Source organism: Littorina saxatilis, linkage group LG5 (assembly GCF_037325665.1).
Source record: "Littorina saxatilis isolate snail1 linkage group LG5, US_GU_Lsax_2.0, whole genome shotgun sequence".
NCBI lineage: Eukaryota > Metazoa > Mollusca > Gastropoda > Littorinimorpha > Littorinidae > Littorina > Littorina saxatilis.
Window position 1 is genome coordinate 47,817,828 of NC_090249.1, and position 15,461 is coordinate 47,833,288.

At 42.2% G+C, this 15,461-nt stretch overlaps 2 protein-coding genes across 2 annotated transcripts in view; one reads left to right on the forward strand and one right to left on the reverse strand.

The window, feature by feature from the left end:
* The window catches only part of LOC138967326 (exportin-2-like), a 64,788-nt gene that overhangs the window by 24,138 nt on the left and 25,189 nt on the right, over positions 1–15,461 (forward strand). Inside the window, exons 8-9 of the mRNA XM_070339859.1 lie at positions 2,812–2,904; positions 3,518–3,685. Of these exons, the coding sequence (XP_070195960.1) occupies positions 2,812–2,904; positions 3,518–3,685 (261 nt within the window). The remainder of the gene's footprint in view (positions 1–2,811; positions 2,905–3,517; positions 3,686–15,461) is intronic.
* On the reverse strand, positions 6,470–14,905 carry LOC138967323 (uncharacterized). The gene is made up of 3 exons (XM_070339857.1): positions 14,764–14,905; positions 14,006–14,103; positions 6,470–12,324 (listed from the first exon to the last, which is right to left on the reverse strand). The coding sequence occupies exons 1-3, from the start codon at positions 14,819–14,821 to the stop codon at positions 10,924–10,926; spliced, it is 1,557 nt and encodes a 518-aa protein (XP_070195958.1). The 5' UTR covers positions 14,822–14,905; the 3' UTR covers positions 6,470–10,923.

Below are 15,461 nucleotides of genomic sequence, written 5' to 3' on the forward strand. Positions count from 1 at the left end.
AAAACGAAACGTGTTTGAAGCAGCGCGGTTTTTTCGACTTTCCAATAACCATCATCCTTTTCTTCTCCCCAACCATGTTGCAACACACCAGCGCAGTTATTCTGTCTTTTGCCGTTTTAAACCCCCTGGCCGATTTCTTTTCACTGTTCGAGACGTATGTGCTGTCCGGCAAAGCTCTGAAGTAAATCCCGGTTTCATCAGCATTGTAAATTTCCGATGGGGCATAATCTGCGAGCAGATTCGGAAGGACGTCGTCTTTCCATGTCTTAGCAGCATCAAAATCGGCGTCTTGGGCTTCACCGTGAATGTTATGAAATGTCAAGCCGTTGCGAACTTTCCAACGAGAAAACCATCCATCGGTTGGTTTGAATTCAGTGTGTCCGAGAGCCGTTGCCAATTCTTCTGCTTTTGTACACAACAATGGTCCATGAATTGGCGCGTTCTTTGCTCTCATCTTCTGGAACCACTGAAAAAGACCATCTTCCACATCTTTGTCTTTTCCATGTCGTAGGCGCTTTCGTTGCGGTGAATCCTGCGTTGCGCACTCCTTCCTCACGCTGTCCTCATTCTTGAGAATGTCAAAAATTCTCTGTTGACGCCCAACTGTGCAGCACTCTCACGCATACTACAGGATGGTAGAGCTTTAAATTTGTCAATAAGTTCTAGCTTTTCCTCGGCTGTCAGATCTTGGCGTTTTCGTTTCGACATTGTTTCCTCTTGAATCAGACTGAAAGATTGGTTGGCTCGTGCTCTGTTTGCCAAAAAGAGAGAGAATAATGTTCGTGATCACTTTAGATTTATTCACGGGAAATAATGAAAAGATCGCACGCTTTTTTGCCTTTTTTATGACGCTCAGTCTCGGGGAAAAAAAAGAGAGAGAATAATGATCGCGACATTAGAGATCACTGAGCACTGATCACTGATCACTTTAGTTTCATTCACGAAAAAGAAAGAAAATATCGCACGCCTTTTTGGCTTTTTCAAAAAATCGTATGTATTTTTTCCCCCCGAGTGATTTCAAACTGAAAAAGATGTGAACTTGTTGCCATTTTCTCGAAACAATGTGGCCATATTAAGCGGCGTTGTGGTCATATTAAGCGGCTTTTTCTAATACATAACAAAGAAGGACAATTCCGGACCGGGTAAAATTGGTCATAATACGCGGCTGGTCATATTAACCGCGGTCATATTAACCGGCGACCACTGTACTGCCTTTCACAGAAAGAATGCAAGGTAAAGCAACCATATCCCACCACATGAGAAAAAACCCACCACAAAATGAACCTGCAGATAGAGAGAATGCTCGAGTTAGAGAGAGAGGGAGACTGGTGTATTGTAATACAGCATTCCCTGCAATGTACGGCCCCCGGCGTGAGCGGACACCTGACATGTACGGACACATTTGCTCGACACGGAGTGTTTTCCTTCTATATTTGCCCCCCCTTAAACGGACACCTGCAAAACAAGGACACTCATTTTCGGTCCCAACTGCAGGTCATACCTTCAATGTACGGACAGACCATCGTCAAATTTTCACCACAACAAAATCGATAACAGAGCAGTCCGGCTCTTGGTACAAAGATCACAGCCGCAATGGCGTGATGACAGTCACTGATAACTTGAGTGCACGTGTACCCATCAGGAAGGGGGGGCGGGGGTAGTTTTGGTCAGGAGTGGAGTACATGCGAAGATGCCAACATGAAACTGCACTGTGCTCTTTATTTTTGTCTGTTGGACGTAAACAACAGAAACCACAGTCGATGAAGGTCCTGAGCGAAAGTGAGTGAAAAACCGGCCACAGTTCTCAGCATCGTGTGTCTGTGTGTAACCTCTTTCATTGACAAGATACTCTTGTTTCCCCTCAGCCTTGACCAGTGAGTCGGTTGCCTAATCTGTGAACCCTTCAGTTGTCTTGCTTTGTCAAAAGTTACGACACAGTCAACTGGTTTTGCTCTGATCTGAGTGAACAGTGCAGGTGGCCTCTCTGGCCACAGCCCCAAACAGTACATGGCTGGAGGGAGTGAGAGAGAGGGAGGGGGTGGGGGGGGGGGGGGGTAGAGGGGTAGCTGGCTAAACTCTGTGGGGTGTCTGGTGTCAATGCATGTCAGCAGGAAGAGCATTGGAGAGAAATAGAGAGGTGTACTCTTCCACACAATTTCAAAGCATCAGTTGTCACGGCTTGGGGTAGGCATTAGTGAGGGAGAGTGGGAGCTGTGTTATGTACAGTGTATTTCGGACTGAAGAGTGAAAAGTCACTGCCATGCCACATGATCGGCATGCAGAAGATAATAAATTACATGATTATGACATGCAGCTCTATCTGCTGCTATTTATTCAAACTGGTTTTCAAGCTTATTCTTGCAAAGCATCTGCACACGCTCCTCTGTGCTGTGTTTGTGTGGCTGCTTTCGTATGTCAGTGCATGGTGAGTGTGTTCACTGCCTTGGGGATTTATTTTATCTCTTCTTTTCAACACTTTTCATACAAATCATTTTTACAGAACGTTTAAAGAAGTATTAGGAGTTTATTGTTATTGTTTAGTAGCCACAAGAAGTGATTAGCATAGACTCAATCCTGTTGTTTGTGTGTCTCTGTGTGAGTGTATGGGGGAGGGGGTGGTGTGTTCACCCCTCCTGTGACCGGACACCTGCAATGTACGGACAGTTTTGCTATGGCCCAAGGGTGTCCGTTCATGAGAGGGACTGCTGTATGTGTGATAAATGCAGGTGTGAAAGGAAGTAAGACTGTGCATGCCAGTGTGTGTGCTTGTTTGTGCATAACCTTGACTCACATGTATGCCTTTGCTTTCAGGACCTGCCCGAGCACTTTGAGGACAACATCAAGACATGGATGGACAACTTCCTTCAGCTCCTCAGTGTGGACAACAAACTTCTCAAAACAGAGGTTTGTTTTGTGACTAAAAGTCTTGAGCCGTAGAACTTGAGAAGTTTCATCTCAAGTTATGTGCATGCTAGACATGGTTTATATACTGGTACCTGTAATGTTATGTCAGGCAGAAAAGGACACTCAGTTGTGTGTAGATCTATTGGCTTTATTGATATGCTTCTGTTATGAAAGGAATCTTGTACACATTGGACTAGTCTACAGGGGGGATATGATTTGGACAATTGCAGGTTATTTTAATGAATTGAAAAAAATCATCATTACAGTTTCATTCTGATTCTAGGTCAACAGAGTTTTAACTTTGACAATTCAACGTTATTTTAAAGAATTGACAAAATTATCATTACACTTGCATTCCGGGTTCAAGTCAACAGAATTATAACACAGACAATTCAAATTTATTTTAAAGAATTGACAATTTTATCATTACAGTTTCAACTCGAGTTCAAAATTAATAGAATAGAGTGAATTTAGTGAATATAATTTTTCTTATTATTTATTTTAATTGAAGTTAGAGTAAACAGAATATAGTGAATTTAATGAATATAATCTTTCTTATCATTTATTTTAACTGAAGTTAATCACACTGTATTTTTCTTAACGCTTGGAAAAGGACGAGGAAGAAGCAGGGCTGCTGGAGCAGGTGAAATCCCAGGTGTGTGACGACGTTGCACTGTACGCTCAGAAGTATGACGAGGAGTTTGCCCCCTACCTGCCGCCCTTCGTCACCGCCATCTGGGGCCTGCTGGTCAGCACGGGGCAACAGGTCAAGTACGATCTGGTAAGGAATGGACGCTTCTTTCTTCTTCTGTTTCTTCTTCTTTTCATTTTCATCTTCTTCTTCTTCTTCTTCTTCTGCGTTTGTGGGCTGAAACTCCTATGTAAATGTGTTTTTGCGTCAGTGGATTTTTTTGTGTATAACCGTTTTGACCCTGACAATTAGGCAGCCATATGCCGCTTTCGAAGGAAGCATGCTGGGTATTTTCGTGTTTCTATAACCCACCGAATTCTGACATGGATTACAGGATCTTTTTCGTGCGCACTTAGTCTTGTGCTTGCGAGTACACACGAAGGGGGATAAGGCACTAGCAGGTCTGCACATAAGTTGACCTGTGAGATCGGAAAAATCTCCATCTTAACACACCAGACGCGGCCCGATTCGAACCCACGACCTCCCGCTTTGGAGGCTGACGTCTTACCACCAAGCCGTTGCGCTTGTCTATTTTCATTTTCATTTTCATAACTTTCTTGTCCCATTGCTAGGAAATTCGGGTCGCTTCCTCCCAGTTGAAAGCTAGCAGCAACAGAGTCGCGCTACCCAGGTGTGTGCGTGTTTAGGTGTAATCAGCCACCTGGACTTATAGCAGAATGACCAAGGTCTTTTACGTGCCACAGTGGTGACCTGGGGGTGGAACATGGAAACTGTCTCTAAGTCTTGACATAAAGACTGGATGAGATGGTAGCAGGCGTTCACCTTCCCCAGCAAGAAACACTTACCTGAATTGAGCTTGCACTTGCCCAAACACAACTGTGCACACCTGCTCACACATGTGAAACTCTCTCTCTACAGACACGCAAACGCATGTAATTTTGCTAGAGAGAGAGAGGGGGAGAGAGAGAGATAGAGAACCTTTGCACACACACACACACACACACACACACACACACACACACACACACACACACACACACACACACACACACACACACACACACACACACTCACACACACACACACACACACACACACACACACACACACACACACACACGCTTCAGTACTCCAGAGAGAGAGAGTGAGAGTGTGAGAGTGTGAGTGAGTGAGTGTGAGCAAGCAAGCATGAACTTAAGTGCAGATTGAAACATGAAGTAAAAGTCACTCACTCAATTTTTTTCAATACAAACTTTAATGACAAGGAAAAAGAAACAGTACAAAAGTCTTTTGATACAAGTAAGCTGACTTGAACAGATCACCCAGCAAAAGAGACTATAAATAGTGACTGCATACAAGGAAATGTGAAGAGAAGAAAGGCTTGTAGAAGTTGTTGAATGGTATGAATGTACATGTTGATACAATACAGGGGAACCCTCCTTTTAAGACCCCCTATTCAAGACTTTCTCCTTTTGTCTTAGACTTACTTGTTTGTTTGTTCGTTCATGGGCTGAAACTCCCACGGCTTTTACGTGTATGACCGTTTTTACCCCGCCATTTAGGCAGCCATACGCCGCTTTCGGAGGAAGCATGCTGGGTATTTTCGTGTTTCTATAACCCACCGAACTCTGACATGGATTACAGGATCTTTTTCGTGCGCACTTGGTCTTGTGTTTGCGTGTACACACGGGGGGTGTTCGGACACCGAGGAGAGTCTGCACACAATGTTGACTCTGAGAAATAAATCTCTCGCCGAATGTGGGGACAAACTCACGCTGACAGCGGCCAACTGGATACAAATCCAGCGCGCTACCGACTGAGCTACATCCCCGCCCTCTTAGACTTACTATTCATAACCTCTGTAAATGTACCTTCCTTTTTGACTCACATGCGAAGCAAAAGTGAGTCTATGTACTCACCCGAGTCGTCCGTCCGTCCGTCCGGAAAACTTTAACGTTGAATATTTCTTGGACACTATTCAGTCTATCAGTACCAAATTTGGCAAGATGGTGTATGATGACAAGGCCCCAAAAAACATACATAGCATCTTGACCTTGCTTCAAGGTCAAGGTCGCAGGGGCCATAAATGTTGTCTAAAAAACAGCTATTTTTCACATTTTCCCCATTTTCTCTGAAGTTTTTGAGATTGAATACCTCACCTATATATGATATATAGGGCAAAGTAAGCCCCATCTTTTGATACCAGTTTGGTTTACCTTGCTTCAAGGTCAAGGTCACAGGAGCTCTTCAAAGTTGGATTGTATACATATTTTGAAGTGACCTTGACCCTGAACTATGGAAGATAACTGTTTCAAACTTAAAAATTATGTGGGGCACATGTTATGCTTTCATCATGAGACACATTTGGTCACATATGATCAAGGTCAAGGTCACTTTGACCCTTATGAAATGTGATCAAAATAAGGTAGTGAACCACTAAAAGTGACCATATCTCATGGTAGAAAGAGCCAATAAGCACCATTGTACTTCCTATGTCTTGAATTAACAGCTTTGTGTTGCATGACCTTGGATGACCTTGACCTTGGGTCAAGGTCACATGTATTTTGGTAGGAAAAATGTGTAAAGCAGAAGGTCAAGCATGTGAGTCGTATGGGCTTTGCCCTTCTTGTTAAGACCTGATTTTCTCAGATTTGTATAGGTCTTAAAATGGGGGTTGCACTGTACAGATCAACGGCTCAGAAGCACATTGTTTTCCAGGAAAGCAGTTGTGAACAAAAGATAAAATGAAGGAAAGCAATCAACAACAGCGACGGGCGCTGTGGCGGGGTGGTAAGACGTCGGCCTCTTAATCGGAAGGTCGAGGGTTCGAATCCCGGTCGCGGCCGCCTGGTGGGTTAAGTGTGGAGATTTTTCCGATCTCCCAGGTCAACTTATGTGCAGACCTGCTAGTGGCTTATCCCCCTTCGTGTGCACACGCAAGCACAAGACCAAGTGCGCACGGAAAAGATCCTGTAATCCATGTCAGAGTTCGGTGGGTTATAGAAACACAAAAATATCCAGCATGCTTCCTCCGAAAGCGGCATATGGCTGCCTTAATGGCGGGGTAAAAACGGTCATACATGTAAAATTCCACTCGTGCAAAAAACACGAGTGTACGTGGGAGTTTCAGCCCACGAACGCAGAAGAAGAAGAAGAAGAATCAACAACAGCAAAAATCAGTTGACTCACCAAACACTTTTGACAGTGCGAAGAAGGCTTCAGTTTGCAAGAAACGAAAATGAAACACAAAATCAATTTTGTTTAAATTTAATTACTTGTTACTAGAAAGCTCAGAAATGAGAAGAAGAAATAGTTCAATCTCACTCAATTTATGTTGTATTTTTCTCTGCTATTGTACTCTCAGATTCAGAAGTCCATTTGGTCCTCACTGTCAAAGCGAAAGGCATGATTTCAAACTCAGCAAGCTAAACTTGCATTAAGTACGGTGTTCATACTGCAGCAGTATTATTTAGGCTATCTCCCGATACAGCCCCATGGAAGTAACGTCACATACTGAAAGAAGGACATTTTCAAATTTAGTACTTTCAGGACTACCCCTGCGCCCTATTGATCGGTATCGCCCTGTGTTTGGCTAAAGAAGAGTACCAATGCACCCACATCGCTATACAAATAAGCATAACTCTTCCTCTCTAGTAGTAGTAATATGCATGTTTCTGCTACTGTGGCCCTGGTAAAGTGTCCTTGCAGATATGAAAGGCGTCCATCTAATAGTTGAAGACTTGTTATTGTCCGGGTCGCACATTTTGGAGCAATAATATTTTCACTCTGTATATATTTCCTTTGACTTTCGGCCAATTCACCGGAAGCGCCTACTGTGTGGATTTTTCTCATTTTAACCTTAAAAATGGGGGTTGCACCTTTTGCAACAAAGCGCCTTATAGTCCCGAGAATACGCTATTCATTGAGGCAACGAACTTGACACAGGGCTGTATCAGGCGATGCCATTACATGTACTGACAAACAAAGACTGTGCAGGTAATGAGACAAGACACAACTTTACAAAGATGGGATCAGTTTAAAGGCACAGTAAGCCTCCCGTAAACCATCACAGAGCTCCCCGAGCGTCTAAATACAGTACAAGCATACTTCCATTTGAACGCTCACCGAACGGGAACATCCTGGCTGCTTTCTGTCGAGCGTGAGACATTTTCAAAGAATTTATTTTCGTAGACTTGTTCCGTTAACAACAACGGCGCCTCGTTTTTGCGCTAGACCTAACTTTTAAAATCTAAATAATAAATTGACAGCTTGTTACACAAACATTCTTTAATCATAAAAGAATTCGTTTTTCATCAAGACAAGATCAGAACAATTCGAAGTTGTGAAAGTTTAAAAAAAGAAAAGCCCGGAAGCAGGGTCACGCAAGGGTCGTAGCAGACGACGGCCGGTTTATCAGTGCAAATCGCCGTTCCTCTCAACAGTCAAAAGCCATCGCTAGAGTTCTTGTGAACCACAGCCGTTGTTTCGTGCATAAAAAAACGTGCTATTGTAGATAAGCTCACGTCGAGTCGCATTCAAATGACTAACTATGACGACTGCATTGTGAAAAGGGAAAACTGGATCACACGGGTTCACGATGGCTCAGGGGTAAGATAAACCACGCAAAAATAAATTCTTTGAAAATTGTTCGCTCTTTACGGAGGGCACCTAGGATGTTCTCAATTGGTGAGTGTTTAAATGAAAGGGTGTTTGTACTGTGTGTAAAAGCCTGACCGTATCTGTGATGGTTTACGGGAGGCTTACTCTGCCTTTAAGTACAAAATAACTAAATGTACATAACGTAATTGTGTCAAATGGAAAAGTCTGAAACAACAGCAAGCAAGTAAAATATTTATAGCAGGTGCTCAGATATAAGTTAGTTTAGACATTGATTTCTTGAGTACAGGGTTTGATATATATATGCAAACAAAATTGACCTAAGACCAATGAGCAAGCTAAACTTCTGGTGTAGCAAATACAGTTTCGAAATTATAGTAAGCAATGTCATGGTAAAAATAAACTTTCTATGCTTTGAAGGTACGCAACACAGTTTATACAGCTGTGATATGCAGTAGCTGTTTTCTCTATTCACAAATATTTTTTCTGGCAATCTCTTATGTCTTGGAACGCACAAAAACTATTTAGTATTATATAGTACTGTTGGTGTTATCAGTGGCATGTTTTATTGGCTCACGTAAGTGTAGCCTATGCGATGCTAACTTTTGTCTGTCTGTGCGTGTGTATGTGTGTGTGTATGTGATAGAAACTTTAACATTTGACTGAACACCGAAATACTAATTTTACCTGGTTATTTGTTTAAACTGTAGTTTCTATGGAAAATCGTTCCACATGTTACTGCTAGGCTGCTGTTAGCACAGGTTGTGATTACTTGTTTGTGTTGTCTTACAAGTTACAGATAAAACAAACATGAGCATACCTATGTTCTTAAGCCCAGCGCAAAAACAGCAACAATCATTAGCTAAATAATACAAAGCAAACACTAAGAAAATAAATTACTGAGACAAAGCACATACAGACAAAATGATCAACAAAGCTTAAACATATATACATGTTCTAATCTTAATTGTAATAACAACATTTGTCAGAGTGATGTACAGGCAACAGAACCATGGATAAACATAACATCAGTGTCAAACAAAGGCACAGCTTAAATATTTTTTTATCCAACACATATTACAGGAGCAAGCAAAATTAATCTACTTAGCTGCAGGACTAAGTTGCCAGTTTAGTATCAGGCTATGTCTTGCATTGAGTCGTTCTTATTAATTGGAAGCAAATTGTTATTTATCAGGGGCCGAATGTATAGCCCCTCCATACTTTTAGGATTTTATAGCGCTGTGGAGCGCATAGCTATGAAACGCACTATAGAACTCAGCGGTCCGCATGCATGAGTTGAAATAGTGCCTGCCATAGCTAAGAGCGGCTCTATTTTTAACACGTATATAGTGGAAGGGATTCCCCGTCATCCTGTGTCTCTGCGCATGCGTCAAGCTTTGTGATGCTTCGCGGCGGGTCAGTTGTACACCATTTGCCGCAGACAGTTTGGAAAGCCCGTCTCCTGATAAAACTTGGCTTTCGTGGTTTGGAAACTATATCCATTCCGGTACCCTCGCCATAAAGGTATAAGTCGCTCTCTTGCTGGTTCTGCATGCTGTGTTTGATGTTATAAATTCCCGTATTATTATTATTATTATCATTATTACTTATGTACCGCGATCAGTTCACCACACACATCTTGAAAAGATCCGCACGTGTAAAAACTGACCCAAAGTCAAGATAACCCGCAGAACCGCCGGCAATGCACCCTTTCGATTCGGCAGTTCGAGTTGCTCTTACAGTTCATCCGTGATTGCAAGAATGTCCTGCCGACGAAAGCGGATTTTTCTGTACAGTTCCACGTCGTCGTAACGATTCAGTGGATGTAGGCGGTCAAGAAAGATCCGGTTGCTACTCAAATTTCTTCTCATCCTGAATCGGCATGAAAGCAGCCGCCATTTTAAACGCTCCAATAGCGGGTTCCATAACTCTTATTGGAAGGAGGGGCCTGCCATAACTTTATGGATGGCATAAGGCTCTAAGCGCGGTCCATGCATTAGAAATAAGAGACTTTATGGAGTCCACAGACTTTATTGCAGTGACGTCATCAATTTAGGCTCCTATGGAGGGGCTATGCATTGGCTTCCTGCTTGTTTACTGGTACATATATATATAAGACTAATCATCTATATATATATATATATACGACTTGTGTCTGTCTGTGTGTGTGTGTGTGTGTTCGCGATGCACGGCCAAAGTTCTCGATGGATCTGCTTCAAATTTGGTGGGCATATTCAGGTAGACCCCGGACACAACCTGGTCGATGAGAATTTTCAACACGTGCTCTCAGCGCGCAGCGCTGAACCGATTTTGGTTTTTCTGTTCATCTTCCCAGATCCATTCCCAGTAACTCTTCCTTATCTTCTCCAGTGTTTTGCGTTTATCTCCCTTCCTTCGTGTGGCGTCAATCCATATTCCCGTTACTATTTTTAGAAGGTCACTGTCCACAACGATTTCATCCATATTCCCGTTACTATTTTTAGAAGGTCACTGTCCACAACGCTTACATCCCGGCGAAGCCGGGTATTCCTCTTCTTCTTCCTGGCGAACCCGGGTACCCGGCGAACCCGGGTATTCGGCTCTACTTCTTCCCGGCGAAGCCGGTTACCCGGCGAAGCGGGTATTCATCTAGATCTAGATGTAGATTTTCTGGGTGAAGATTTCACTGAGGCAAACAAACCCACAAAACTGTATTGTTGAGTGTTCCAGGTCAAAAGCCTTAGTTATTTTGATCATGAGCTGTCAGCGTCTCAGTTCGCTGGAAGACGATAATGACCACTTTTGTTACATTCAAATGCGTAAACAGCAATTGCAAAAATTAGTACTAACAGAGCTATACAAGGGATCACGAGAAGCAAATGAAGCAGACCTGTAGGTTCTTCAGGCTTTGGTGTTTCTGTATTGCTTGTTGTTACAGGGTAAACTGTTACAATGCTTTTTCTCGTGACAAGGGTATCTGGTGCATTGCTGGGAGAAAATATTCCTGGTTTGGTGGTCATATTTTCTTCAGCGTCTACACATGTGTAGTTGATGCTGATCAATTCTTCTGGGCATTGCCATCTTTGATCAATATTTCTCTTTAGGCCACTGGGGCACGGGGCTTCCACACAGTGACAGATGTCTGTGGATGTAAACCCCTGTGTACACTTGGACTGAGATGTTTTCCAGTTATGGGGTTCGAACCCAGGCATGCACATGCATTGGTCATCTTTTACTGTGCCGCCATTGCAAAAAAGCTGACGCTTGTCTTCTCCTGAGCACTGGATTTTAGGTTCATGGCAGTATGGGTAGCGGATACTGGACGAACGTTTGTAGTCAGGTTGGAAGTGCCCAGCCTCACAAGGAATCAGACATTTCTGTGGGGAGCCATTGTTAAAGGTGATGTCGATCACATAACCTGGCTCGACTTCTGTGTCAGGGAAGCAGGAAACTGACAAGATTTCTTTCTTTTTGTTTTCGTCAGAATGAGACAAGCAATGCAACACTTTACCCTGAATGCTTCCACAACATACTTGGTTAAGATGGTCGTACTCGCGATCAAAATGTGGGCAATGCCGGATTTCTTCAAATTTTTCTTTGCACTGTATGTAAAGGGCCTGGTCTATCTCAAGTTCTACTGGAGCGCTTAACACAACATGACCTGAGAATGTAAGAAACACGAGGCACATTGGGATCGTAAACATGCAGGTGTTTGAGATTTTGGTGCACTTGACTTTGCCGATGATGTTCATGCATGCAAGCAGAGAAGAGAAAGTGCTTGTAAAATTATTTGAGTCACTTTTTGAGACTTTCTGTGCCATTTTCTTCTTCTTGGAATGTTTTGGCTTTGGCTTCTTGGGGCTCTTTTTCGTTTCATTTATTTCTTGCTTGCAGTTACAGGGGCTTTGGGGAGATTTCGGCAGAGGGCTGTTTTCAGCTGTTTCTTTGTCGCCTGTCTGCTCTTTACATTTGTCGGATTTTGGCATGGAAACAATCTGTGAAACCATCATTAAACTGACAAGGATATTGACAAAAAGCAAAGCAACATCTTTTTCGAGAACATCACCAGGTTTTCTGTCATAGTCTGTTTTCACCCCCTTGTTGTCGCCAGTTGTAGCAGCGGCTGGTGTCTCTTCATCTTGCAGGTTTGCTTGTTCGAGCTCCACCATGGTCTGTTCAATGAAAATATACGCAGTATGTGATGATGATTTTATGTTGCTGATGTTGATGCTGCTGTTTCTGATGAGTCTGTTCAAGATCGTATGCCTTATACCAGACGTACTTCAGGTAAAATGTTGGATCATTACAGGTTTTTTTCCCGATGTTATGCAATGTTCCGGAAAGAGTTCTAAAACCCGTCGTAGGATTGTTGACTTACATCAAAAAAATTCATGACTTCACATGCATACAGACAGATAATGATTGATAGATACCAGACGTACTTTAGGTAAAATGTTGGATCATTACAGGTTTTTTCCCCGATGTTATGCAATGTTCCATAAAGAGTTCTAAAACCCGTCGCAGGATTGTTGACTTACATCAAAAAAAATTCATGACTTCACATGCATACAGACAGATAATGATTGATAGAAGTACAGGGGACTTCTACTAAATTGCGGTCCATTATATCGCAAAGACCTCTTGGACCCCGAAAAAAACAGGACCGACCTTTTTAAAAATAAAAATAAATATTTTTGTTGTTTTTGTTGTTGTCTGCTGTGCCGGTTTTGCTTTGTTAAGAAGCACGTTTTCGAATTCTCTTATGGCCTTGTACAGCAGCCTCAAACTTTACACCCCATCGCACATCACACAACACCCCTAAGGCAGCATGGTAAGTGGGTGGCCATCCTTTATTGGCATCAGTGTCTGCTGTGCAGTCAAGCATGCTTAGTACTTGTGTCAGAGACTGCAGAGTGGATAGTGTACTAACCTTCTCTTTTTAACTTTATCTCTAGTGCCCACCCAACCCCCTCCTTCTTCCTCCCTCCCTTTTATGGTTCATTGTTTTCTTAGCGGTGGTGGGTGAGACTGCAGAGAAAGGTGCTCCACAGTCTCTCTTACTAGCAATCCCTCCTTTACATCTTCTTCTTGCTGTACAATATTTTGCCCTTGTTTTTGGACTGGGGTTGTCAATTGCAGAGCGTAAGAATGAGGTTTTTTTTTGCAACAGCAGAGGTGAAAGTAGTATCTTTCTTGTTTACATGTCAAAACCAATACATTCTAACGACTAAATTCAACTATTTGTTGTTGTTGTTGTTGTTGTTGTTGCCATGGACCCCCCTTCACCCAATGTTTTGCGAATCGGATATATCGCGATCCCAAATCTTTGGACCCCAAAGACCGCGATATAGTGGAAGTCTACTAGTAGTGAAAAAGTTTCATTTGAGTATGACCACTGGTGAGAATTTGAGGTCGGAGTGTAACAATTGTGAAATCTCTGACGTCAAAAGCAAAATTCCTCGCACCCCCTAATTGGCGTAGAGGCGCGTTGGCCTATATGGTCCGCTGGACCCAAAAAGCAACAACTAACTTAAACTAAAAGCAAAATTGGTTTTATAGTGTTACAAGTAAGTTCTGAAAATTCTTTGCAGAGAAAACAACAAAGTGTTTCGAGAATGTTATTACGAGCAGTGGAAAATTACTTCTTAGGTCTCAGCCAGTCACTGTTGTTTGACCTGACCTCATTTACGTGTGAAGAGATGGTTTATTTATCACATGGATGGTCCCTCTCTTGTATATATATAGGAAACATTTTGTTTTACGTAACTCTCTCTTGAATAGAATACTAAGTCTAGTTGTGATGGAAATATTGCACTTCTCAGAAAAAAGAAAAAAAAAAAAATGTATACTCACCTGAGAATTTACAGTTGTGGTGTCAAATGTCGAAATGACAGGAAACACACTGCAGTTGCAATAGTCTTCTTGTTTTCTTGGTGAATTTGTCCGGAAATCTGGAAAGAGGCAACAAGTGATCTTAGACTCCACCAGTAAATGCACACAGAAACAGAGACATATATTGATACACAGTATTTACAGAATGTGACAGATTCTCATATTTCAGCTTTAAAATGCAGCCAGACATTAAGGCAGCGCTGCTGGTATTTAGAATGATCTGCCCTCAGATTTGAGTCGTCAATTTACAAAAACTCTGTTCAAAAGGTTGAGTCATGTTCCTGTTGTTTTTTGGTGGATGTTTCCACTGACTGTCTTTCAAATTCACGTTGAAGCTTACATTGTGACTTTTTCCTGAAGAATGTTGGAATCAAGTAGAAGCACCAGTAGTACTTCACTAGTGTGTAAACTAAAGTCATACAACCGTTTTTATAAATCAAACCATCAAGACTTGCTTTCCGTAGACTCAAGTGTGTTCCTGTGCCGAGTATCACATAACTATTTGACACTGAACACTCAAACTCTCAAACACATCTCCCCTTACACATTTACAAAGACTTGAAAACACTACAATAAAAACTGCTCATTGTGGGCTTCCCTGCCCTTGACAGGTGGGGCGTTTAGCGTTACAGGAAGCTATCACCACACACTTGATAACAGTATTTTATGATAGAACAACAGATTTATGATTTACAGGTAAAGGTGAACTGTCATTTTACCTGTTTCGCGGTTGTGAATGAGCTTTATCTTGATGATGCAGTTGAGCGCTTCTGTCATGCTGTATGAGCACCAAAGTATGGATCCACTGATGCCACTGTAACTTAAATAGGGCTTAGTCACGCTATTCAGCACCTGATTGGTCACGCCACATTTTGAAAATGGGGGGGAACACGCCACTGTAATGTATGATGAAGTCAAAGGTCATATTTCTGTACCTGTATTTGTGCTCCTTTAGCTGCCGTTCTTTCGATGTTAAAGAAAAGTTTGAATGGATAGGGTTATAGTTCATGATCATTAATCCAAATTTAAGTGTGTGAGAAACTAATGTTGCTACCTCAAAGAGGTAATGCATAAATTGTTCAGTACTTTTGTTGCTATGAGATGTAACATGTAAAACATCAAAATTAACAAATAAATGGAGCCTTCTTTTCCATCTATACCCGAATACAAGATGGAACATAAAGGTAAACATCTCCTCTTGAAAGCACACCCACACACATATACACTACCTCTAACACACACACACACACACACACACACACACACACACACACACACACACACACACACACACACACACACACACACACACACACACAACCACACAACCACACATACACACACACTGGAAAACTCCACATTTATCAGAAATGCTACAGAACCAAAAACAAGTCTCTTGAAGCAAAATTAATACATT